General features: G+C 39.5%; 1 protein-coding gene across 2 annotated transcripts in view; it reads right to left on the reverse strand.

Annotated features, from left to right (window-relative positions):
• Positions 1-11,036, reverse strand: part of LOC127788368 (leucine-rich repeat receptor protein kinase HPCA1) — a 54,830-nt gene extending 43,794 nt beyond the window's left edge. Inside the window, exon 1 of one of the 2 annotated variants that reach the window (XM_052316555.1) lies at positions 10,756-11,036. Coding sequence is in view for 1 of the 2 variants with exons in the window: in XM_052316553.1 (XP_052172513.1) it covers positions 10,557-10,647 (91 nt within the window). In the remaining variant the exon portion in view is untranslated. Of the gene's footprint in view, positions 1-10,556 lie in introns of both variants that reach the window. The other variant, XM_052316553.1, reaches the window with a different exon arrangement.
• Between the last annotated feature and the right edge of the window lie 359 nt (positions 11,037-11,395).

An 11,395-nucleotide genomic window follows, 5' to 3' on the forward strand; every position in this document is an offset into this window, starting at 1 on the left:
CATCTCTATGAATGATTGGGGGATCTGCAAGCTCATGAAGATAAGCTAATCCTCTCGCTGAACCAAGAGCAATACGAAGTCTCCTTTTCCAATCTAGATAAATGCCTGATCTCCCTGGAAAACATAACAAGCAGAGTAAAGTCCTTTTGCTGTAGGAAAACTACTATTGGGGATTTTTCAATGTGAGAAGAGAAGATGATGACGATGATGGGACCCTTGGCCTGTGCAAAATATGGCTTGGGACTCCAATTAATGAACTAATTCATTTTTTTTTGTTGGCACACCCAGTTAAAGAGTAGTTCAGTTTTTGTTCTCTACGGTGATATAGTATGGAACATGTAATGTGAGTCTAAGAGAATTCATACTCTTGCAATTCCACTAAATTATGGAGGTTGTCAATCATCTTTCTCGGTCGAAAAAAGCTTATCATGAGAGAAACCAATAAACAATTGCATTTATGTTACATCCTTCTCTGTTGCCTTTCATCTTTTTGAATGTTTATCAACTAAATTCCACCCTTTTCTGGAGCTAAGTGGTACCAAAGATGAGCATTTAAGTCTTCCCTATGCTATGAAAGTTTTATATGCTTGAAACTTGAGAGCATAATTAAACAAATATTTACTGGAATGATAGTATTCCCAGTGTATGTCATGTAGGCAATTACAAAAGATTGACGGTATACTTAGAGCTTAGTTTTTTTTATAAATGTTACTGTTAGGGGGGTTTTTCAAGTGGGAAAACATAAAAGAATTGGTTTCACCATGCTATTCTAATCCGCTTATTGATCAAAATGTCTCTGAAGCATAAGGAAAAGGCAAAAAAGTTTGTCAATGCACAGAAAGAATTTGGAAAAATGACCTACAACCTTGGGTACATACCTAACCCCGATGACCGACCAGTAGAACCGTAGAGGGGATATCTTTTCACATAGAAGGCAATAATGTAGAAATGGGGAAGAAAATTCAATGTATTTCCATCGCCCTTTGAGCAATGAAATTCATTTGATTCTTAAATGGAAATTAGTGTTATTATTGCTCCTTATTTTTATTAGTGGTTAAGGAAGGAGATGTTATTTTTTTTTTCTTTCTAGGTAAAATTTAGAAGAATATGATGTTATCTCATGGAGGTTGCCTGTCATTTTTCCTCTTCATCAATCAGTTATTATAAACTTACCACAAAAATCATAGATTTCATGTCCCCAACACTTTCCATCAATTATACTTGTTTCTCATGAACCAATTCAGTTTCAACAAGATTATAAAATTTTGACCTGGCAATTAGCTTACCAGATAAGCTCTCTCTGAGTGTTCCATTGGGCATATACTCGTAAACCAACATCTGTTCCCCTTGTTCAAAGCAAAATCCATCAAGGCCAACGACATTCTTGTGATGAACTCTTGAAAGCAACTCAATTTCAGTCTTGAACTCAAGCCCACCTTGCATGGAACCTTGCTGTGCCCTTTTGATTGCGACTATCTGTCCTCCAGAGATCATGCCTCTGTATACCTAAAGAATGTAGGAAATAAATAAGTGGTAACTTTAGAAAGATTATTAGGATGCATCAGCCCTGAAATTTGATCACTTACCTTGCCGTAGCCACCGGATCCAATCTCATTGCTTTCAGAGAAATGACTGGTGCATTTCTTGAGTTCATCATAGGAGAACCATCTAGCTCCCTTTAACTGTGGTGCACCACCACTATCTTTTCCACTTGGAGACCATGATGCTGGAAGACAGAAGGAAGAAATGAGCCAAGAAATTTTTAACAGCTGCAGTGCTTAAAAATATGTACTCAAGGCAGGCATTTGCTCATTTCAGTTAACTGTAAGAATTACCAAATGGTTTGCTCATTTCTATTGCTTTTTCAGCACGTTTCTTTTGCCGAATAGCATATGCTCCTAGCCCAACAAGTGCCAGGACCAAAAGGGTACATCCAATTGCTATCCCAACAATTGTGCTTGAGCTGATGGGACTTCCCTTATGATCTGTTGAGGATAGAATGAGTACATTAATTAGAAACCAACTAGATCCTCCCTTAATGATCAGTTAAGAAAAAGGGCAACTTTTGCTACCTGGAAAAGTGTAAGAAGAGGGCATAAAAGAATAAGGTCCAAACTCCCGAGGAGGCTTATAAGTTTGATGGCTGAGAGCAAAGCCCAGCCTCCGAATCTCTGACCTATTAAAATATTGTCCTGTGGATGGAAAGAGCTGCAGGTGCAGCAGAAGATAGTCACCAGTATCAAAGAAGGGCTTCTGCAAAGAAACTGAATCAGGAGTAAGGCCCAATGTCACCCACAGGCTCATTTCGAGAGCATGTAAGAGAGTAGCATTCGACAACTCTCTGAAGGAGGGTCCTCTAAAATACATTGTCCCTTCATATGGAAAAGCACAGTCACAGCTCTGAGGGTTGAGTGACTGGCCATGCGAACATGGTTTGCCACCACAGTTGGCCAGGCTGGTAGAATAAGGTCTTGAGGTTGGCTGTTGAAGCTGACAGTAATTTCTATTTGGCCGAGCAATGCTGTTGCACACTGGGTTTCCAATAAGTCTGGAATATATATTTTCAGGTATAATAGTTATTTTTGGGGGTTAGACAAAAATTCTCATTGAATAGACTGCTTGAAATTAGGATCCATGAACTCTCACATTAATGTCTTTGTATAACTAATATCCAGCATCACAGATGATATCTGGTTGTTCTGCATATCTACAAGCTGCAATTGTGGGCCAATGATATTGCCGATATTCAGTGTGTCATTAAGTTGATTGTTCTTCAATTTCCTGTAGGAGTTCAAAAGAATTAAATGGCACTTCTATCTTGCTTCTTTGTTGCGGACTATCTTAATAACATTTCGTTATCTTTTAAGATAAGAAACACTCACACTTGCTGTATCTGTGGCAAGCTGAAGAGGCTTTCTGGCACAGGCCCTTGAAGTGAACCATTTTCTATGACCCTGACATTAAGACAGAACTTCTATATCAGAAATCACTAGTTCAAGGAAGTTCCCTTTTCTTTCTTCTTCTTCTTCTTTTTTTTTTTTAACTTGCTAAAACTCACAAAGTGGTGAGCAATTGTAAAGTATAGAACCAAGTTGGAGCTACTGAGCTTAGAAAGGGATTGTTGCTCAAGTCCCTACAAGAACAAGAAATAGCAATGTTATCATTTAAAGTACACAGCTTGTAGGTCAGGAAAAATTGTATTGCATTGATTCTGTTGCTCTTTTCTTACACATAATTGAGTGAGATCATTCCGGACAGGTTTGGTAATGGGCCTGACAGGTTATTGTATGCCAGGTGCCTACAATAAAACATTCAATCATTAGGGAGTAGATTGTAGACAATCAGTCAAACTTTACAAACAAGCTCTAATTGCACTCAATTTAAAAATAATACCCACAATTCAACAACTTTTGTCAGGTTGTTCAGGTTCCTCGGTACAGCACCAGTCAGGATGTTTCTGTCTAGACGACTGCCGGAAGTTGGATTGACATGCAACCAAAATCAGGAAAAGATGGTCATTGTAAAGAAAAGGCAGAACAATATTAAACGACGGGCCGTCATAGATTTCAGATTCCACTTACAGAACCTCGAGCGTCTGTACAAGTCCTAATGTGTCTGGAATTTCCCCTCTTAGTCTATTTCCATCAAAGAGTCTATCATTGCCATAAAACAGCCGTGAGTAGGAGGATGATGAGGGCAACACACCGGTAGGGATGTAGTAACTTACATGTGTATCAGTACCATATCAGAGCTAAAAAGTTGGCGAGGGATTGTTCCAGAGAGCTGGTTTCTATTGAAATGACTGCGAATACATAAAAATCAGGACATTCCAAGTGCAATAGAAAGTTGTGCAATGAATATGGGCCAGCCCTAAACTATATTTTGAACTCACAAGTGCTTTGCCTTCTTTAGGAGATCTAAGCCTGGGTTGTTGGGTGTTGAAACAGGAATGGGTCCTGTCAACTTATTCTCTGCAATGTCCAGCCAGTAGAGCTTGGCGAGATTACCCAAGGAAGCAGGTATTTTACCAGTGAAGTTGTTTGAATTTAAAGCCCTGGAGAGGCAAGAAGTAACTGATTAAGTATAGGAGATTAACTTAGTAATATCCAGTTACAAAGCTGTTTAGTAATTGGCAGTTCTTACAGAAACGATAGCTCCACAAGATTGCCCAATTCATTTGGGATATTGCCACTGAACCCACATCCTGCCAGGATTCTGGATGACATAAATGCAGAACAACTTCCATAAATATGAGGTATACAGGCCAAAGAAAGCATATAGCAATGAATCATAGTATGAATTCAAAAAAGATGAAAGGTAAGCATTAATACAGCAGGTGATTGAATCTTACAATATGTTCAGCTTTTGCAGATAACCTAACTGAGAAGAAAGGGAGCCCGTGAGCTTCGGGTTGAAGGAAAGATCCCTGCAGCAAAACGGTTGTTAAATTCAGCGGTTCCAAGTTTTAATACTGATCTTTATGAACAATGCTACTTTCACCTATTGAAGGGGTTCCATACATTACTTTAATAATCTGGTGCACACTAACGGACTAGTGCATGCTGATGTGGATTTCAAGTGTTTTGTTTCTGTTTTACTTTGCATTTGAATAAGTCAAGTTGTTCCACTTTTCTAGGAAGCGGTTAGTTGTTTGCTGTGATCATGGGATAACTTCTAGCCATGACCTTAGTCATGGGATAACTTCTAGCCACGATCTTAGTGATTTGAATTTTTTGTCCTCTATTTATTCTGTAAGGATTTCAGAAATTATTTGATTTTTATGCATCTTATTCCTCACATTTGTGCTACACATTTTTCTCTTTCTATCTGTGTTCTTTTCTTTCAAATTGCAACAGTGGTATCAGAGCTTCTTTCTTTAAGGGACCTTTGTATCCATGGAGTCTGAATCCAACTTGACTACAATTGCTCCACAGGTGTTTGATGGCACCAACTACCAGATGTGGATAGTGCGCATGGAGACCTATTTGGAGGCCCTAGATCTCTGGGAGGCAGTGGAAGAGGACTATGAGGTACCTGGACTTTCTGCTAATCCTACTGTGGCACAAATAAAAGCACATAAGGAGAAGAAGACCAGGAAATCAAAGGCAAAAGCTTGCCTATTTGCAGCAGTGTCACCAACAGTTTTCACTTGAATTATGTCATTCAAATCAGCAAAAGAGATATGGGACTATCTCAAGAGTGAATATGCAGGTGATGAGAGAATTAAGAGCATGAAAATTCTGAATTTAATTAGAGAATTTGAACTTCAAAGGATGAGAGAGTCTGAGTCCATCAAGGATTATTCTGACAAGTTGCTGGGCATAGCAAACAGAGTTAGATTGTTGGGAGCAGAATTTAAAGACTCAAAGATTGTAGAAAAGATTCTTGTCTCAGTCCCTGAGAGGTATGAAGCATCAATTACTGCTGCTCTTGAGAATACTAAAGATTTGTCAAAAATTACTCTTGTAGAATTGCTAAATGCTCTTCAAGCACAATAGTAGAGAAGGCAAATGAGGGAGGATACTGAAGTTGAAGGAGCCTTAACTGTCAAGCATTAAAGCACAACAAAAGGCAAGTGGAAAGGCAAGAAAAATGATGTTGAAAACAGTGCCACCAATGCTACACAAGCTGATGCTAATGGCAAAAAGAAGACTCAAAAGAAGTCCTATCCTCCATGTCATCACTGCAATAGGAAAGGCCATCCACCTTCAAATGCTGGAGAAGGCCAGATGCAAAGTGCTCTAAGTGCAACCAGAAAGGGCATGTAGCAATCATTTGTAGATCTAAGACTCAGCAACATGAAGAAGAAGCCAAAGATGCTAATCAAGAGGAGGAAGATCACCTCTTTGTGGCAACCGGCTTCTCCAGCATGAATTCAAGTGAGAATTGGTTGATAGACAGTGGCTGCACTAACCACATGACTCACAACAAAGAGCTCTTCACTGAATTGGGTAAGGCAAGCTCATCAAAGGTCAGAGTGGGTGATGGAAAATACATAGCAGTACGAGGAAAATGTATTGTAGCCATTCAAACTTGTCTTGGTACAAAGTTAATTTCTGGTGTGCTTTATGTACCTGAAATAGATCAGAACTTACAAAATGTGGGACAGTTGATTGAAAATGGAAACAAAGTTTTGTTTGAGAGAAAAACCTGTCTAATTCAAGATGTAGTAGGGAAAACTTTGTTTAGAATAAAGATGAGTGGAAAAAGCTTTGCTCTAAATCCATTGGAGGAGGAGCAAATTGCTTTTTTAGTAAAGGGTAAAATCTCTAAGTTGTGGCATAAGAGGTTAGGGCATTTTAATTATAAAGGCCTATTGCAAATGAAGTCAAAGGAAGTAGCTATAGGACTTCCAGAACTTGTAAATCAAGTCCCATCTTGTAAGGCTTGCCAAACAGGAAAACAATCCAGAAAACCCTTTCCTAAAGTAGCTTGGAGAGTCACTAAGAAGCTGCAGCTAGTTCATACAGACATAGCTGGCCCTCAAAGAACACCTTCATTGAATGACAGCCTTTATTATGATATTTTCATTGATGATTTAACTAGAATGTGCTGGATCTATTTTTTGAAGCACAAGTTAGAGGTTGCACAAGCATTTTGGAAGTTCAAAGCTAAGGTTGAGAATGAAAGTGGGGTGAAGATTTAGGTTTTGAGGTCTGATAATGGAAGAGAGTATACTTCTGAGGCCTTCAACAATTTTTGTGAAGATGCAGGCATACATCATCAGTTAACAGCCCCATACACTCCACAACAAAATGGAGTGAGTGAGAGAAGGAACACATGTATACTGGAAATGACTAGATTCTTGCTGCATGAGAAAAATCAAAACTATGGGTAGAAGCTGCAAATGTAGCTGTGTACCTGCAAAACAAGCTTCTCTCAAGGGCAGTGGGAGATGTGACACCTTTTGAAGCTTGGTATTGTTATAAACCAAGTTTACTCCATCTCAAAGTGTTTGACAGCTTGTGTTTCACTCATGTGCCTCATGCCAAGAGGGATAAATTGGATGAAAGAGCACTACCTGGAGTCTTTATTGGGTACAACTCTACATCCAAAGCCTACAGAGTCTTCCAACCACAGAATGAGAAGATAGTTGTAAACCGAGATGTTCAGTTCTTTGAAGAAGAAGAGTGGGATTGGAATGACAAAGCAGAAGAGAGGCAGAATTTAAAGCTAACTGACTTTGTTTCTACAGATCAGAATTTGGTGAATAATGAAGATGCTGTGGATGATAGACCTGTGAGAGGTACCAGGCTACTCACTAATGTTTATCAAAGGTGCAATGTAGTTGTTTGTGAACCTACCAACTATGATAAGGCCAAACAAAGCAAGGAATGGAGAGCAGCAATGGAGGAGGAGTTGTTCATGATAGAAAAGAACCAGACCTGGAAGCTTGTTGATAAACCTCAAGACAGAAAGGTTATTGGGGTTAAGTGGGTGTTCAGAACAAAGCTCAATGCAGATGGGACAGTTAACAAGTACAAGGCAAGACTTGTGGTGAAAGGGTATGCACAAATACCTGGAGTTGACTATTCTAATACATTTACTCCAGTTGCAAGGTTGGACATCATCAGACTTCTTCTTGCTATTGCTGCACAGATGGGTTGGCAGGTGTATCAACTTGATGTTAAGTCTGCTTTTTTAAATGGATATTTGGAGGAAGAGATTTATGTTGATCAGCCTGAGGGTTATGTGAAAAAAGGGAGAAGAAGATAAGGTTTATCTCCTAAAGAAAGCCCTTTATGGTTTAAAACAGGCTTCTTGAGCCTGGTATAGCAGGATTGATGAGCACTTGAAGAACTTGAACTTCTATAAAAGCTTGTCAGAGTCAACTTTATATGTAAAGAAGGTTGAATCTGAGATTCTTGTTGTGTTACTATATGTTGATGACCTGCTGGTGACTAGGAGAAATTTGAGCATGATTTAGCAGTTTAAACAGGAAATGAGGGAGCTTTTTGAGATGACAGACCTGGGGTTGATGGCTTTCTTTTTGGTTATGGAAGTCAGGCAAAAAGATCATGAAATCTTCATATGCCAGAAAAAGTATGCTAAGGAGATTCTAAATAAATTCAACCTTGAAGAATGTAAGGGCATGAATACTCCTATGAATGCTAAGGAAAAGCTAAGCAAGAATGATGGAACAAAAGGAGTAGATCAGGTGCAGTTTAGAAGCATGGTTGGCTGCCTCATGTACCTTATAGCCACCAGACTTGACATCTTGAATGTAGTAAGCATTTTGTCAAGATTTATGCATTGTTCTACTGAAATGCATCTCAAAGCAGCTAAAAGGGTGTTAAGGTATGTCAAAAATACCTATAATTTTGGAATTAAGTTTGAGAAGTGTGAGGAATTCAAGCTGATAGGGTATTTAGACAGTGACTGGGGAGGTTCTGTAGATGATCTAAAGAGCACTTCAGGATATTGTTTCTTCCTTGGGTCTGGTGCATTCTCTTGGTGCTCAAAGAAGCAGGACATAGTGGTTCAATCAACTGCAGAGGCTGAATTCATTGCTGCTACAACAGCTGTAAATCAAGCTCTATGGTTAAGGAAAATTCTGGTTGATCTAAACCTAAAGCAGAAGGAGAACACTGAGATTCTTGTTGATAATTAGGCTGCCATAGCCATTTCAAGGAATCCAGTGTTTCACGGGAAGACAAAGCACTTTAATATCAAGCTTTTCTTCCTAAAAGAAGTACAGCAAATTGGAGAAGTGAAGCTAGTCTACTGCAAGTTTGAATGTCAAGTGGCAGACATGTTCACAAAACCTTTGCCAACTAGCCGATTTGAAGATTTAAGAGCTAAACTTGGTGTTTGCAGTTCCTAAACAAAGAGGAGTGTTAGTTGACGTGTTTAGGAGTGCATGTTGATTTGGATTTCAAGTGTTTTGTTTCTGTTTTACTTTGCATTTGAATAAGTCAAGTTAGTTCCACTTTTCTAGAAAGTGGTTAGTTGTTTACTGTGATCATGGGATAACTTCTAACCATGATCTTAGTCATGGGATAACTTCTAGCCATGATCTTAGTAATTTAAATTTTTTTCCCTCTATTTATTCTGTAAGAATTTCAGAAGTTATTTGATTTTTATGCATCTTATTCCTCACATTTGTGCTGCACATTTTTCTCTCTCTATTTGTGTTCTTTCCTTTCAAATTGCAACAACTTTAAGAAAGAAAGAATACCCACAAGGATGTTAGCTCGGTGAGCCCCCCAATATCACCATTAAGTCCACCTACGAGTCCCATAGTTGATAATCCCCTGCAAACATTGACAAAATGATAAGATGCTCATAAAAGTGGCTATGCATATTACATGTAGACAAAGAAACTAATAAATCGTGGGGTCCTTGTGGGCAGCCAGCACTGGGCCTCCCATTGACCATGGCCGCCGTGTACCTGATTTACCTCCTCTCTCGTGGCGTGGGGCAGTCAGAGAGGGGCCCCCGGGGTGAGGGATTTCACCTTTGGTACCCAAGAAACTAATAAATCATTATGAGCTCAACTAAAAGATATATCTCTTCAATTAGGTGAAATTACAGGCAAAACTCACAATGCCGTCACCCTTGAATTGTTGCAGGTGACCCCATCCCAGGATCCTCCACAAGGATCATCAGAATGTGACCAGCTTGGTGGAACATTCCTCCACTGGTTCTTTAACTACCTGAGTACCGCAACTGCACCACCACCATTTTAGGCTTTGCATTGAACCAAGAATTAAAAGGTGCAGTTGCTAACTTAAGTTAAGTGAAACAAAATTTAAATAAATAAAGTTAGAGCCCTCTTTTGCTGCAGAAATCCATTCAAGAATGCACCTTAGAAAAATCTTATTACATAAATCACAAATAGGAAAGAATTGGTTGACTCCCTTGGATGGGTGTCAGACAGGGTAAAAGCAGAAGTTACTAAAAGATCCAAGTGAAATATGTCTACAACTATTTCTAATTCTTCTTGTAGGAAAAGGAATAAACAATTTTAAAAGGAGTCCTGAGTGCAGTAGGCTCCGTTGTGCAGGGTTGAGGGAGGGCCGTTTTTTCTACATAACCCTATCCTTGCTTTGCAAAGAAGCCGTTAGTCTCTACAAGTGAAGCCCCTGACCTTTCTATCAAAAATTCCTATCAACATGATCATGCATTTAGCAGCCTTGTTCAAGTTCTTGGCAGCTAAGATCCAATTAAATTATGCGAAAAATCAATTAAAAGAGGATTTTTGGCCAAAACAACTACCAGAATGAGCATCTAATGACATGATCACTAGTCATAGAACAATCCTACCGCTACCCCATTGGCCCAACTTTTGATCTGGTGAAGTTTCCTGAAAAACAGTACTGAAATCTGAAAGTTTTATAACATTTGGATTATAGTTGAAGGGCCTGAGTCCTCAGAGAGAGAGAGAGAGAGAGATGAACTTGGCATTAAACCCGAAAACTTCCTTCCATCTACTGGAACCGGATGTAGTTTTTGTGAGAATTAATAAATTCCAACTAGAATTTCAATGACGCTCTCAAAAAGAAGTTGCTCTTGGAAGCAATAACAACAAACATATCTGATGCACATTCAATTACCATCGTTAAGGTCGGTGGAAGAGGAGATAACATGAATCCCGGCAGCACAGCACACCAGGAAGAAGAGCAGCTTGCCGGCCGCCATGGCCATGCCCAAATCAACAACTCAACGGAGACGAACGAGAACCCACTCTGTCGCTTGCTCCGAGAATTCAGCGTTGAAGTTTCCGGCAGCTTGCTTATAATTAATTATGACAGGGAACGAACCAACCAACCAACCACTTTGTGCCTCAAGTGGTTGCGGATGAAGAAGAAGAACATGGCATTATTACCGGCCCTGAAAAATATCAACCGAGAGAGAGAGAGAGAGAGAGAGAGAGAGAGAGAGAAGAAAGAGAGACAGGGGGTGTAGGAGTGGCTTGGCTTTGTTTCTTTTGCACTGATTTTCCCCTGTCTTTGAAGCGAATCAATCCTCAATGGTAATCATCGCCATCATCATCATCATCATCCTCTCTCAGTTGCCATCATTATCCTCTCTCAGTTGCCATCATTATCATCATCAAGAACTAGATCTTGCTAGCTCGGGCCAGGCAAATAGTGCTCGTGAATTTAAAAATTACAGTCATTTTTTTTTCCTTATTAAATTTCAAAACGATACATAATCTTACTTGTAAAAAGGAAGAAGAGAAGAGATGCAGCCCGGCGGCCTCTTCGACGTTGACGTCATGCTGATTAGTATAATAACTTCCTGAAGCATATAGATAGTTTAAATCATCGTTGCGTTGGGACGGTTTACCATTTCCTCCGCCCAGCCACGATCCCTCGACAAGACGAGACGAGACAAGACAAATCGGCATCAGACGACGTCGTATTGCTGTTTTCTTCGTTATTCTTCCCGC

The sequence above is a fragment of the Diospyros lotus genome, chromosome 13 (genome assembly GCF_014633365.1).
Source record: "Diospyros lotus cultivar Yz01 chromosome 13, ASM1463336v1, whole genome shotgun sequence".
In the NCBI taxonomy this organism is placed as follows: domain Eukaryota; kingdom Viridiplantae; phylum Streptophyta; class Magnoliopsida; order Ericales; family Ebenaceae; genus Diospyros; species Diospyros lotus.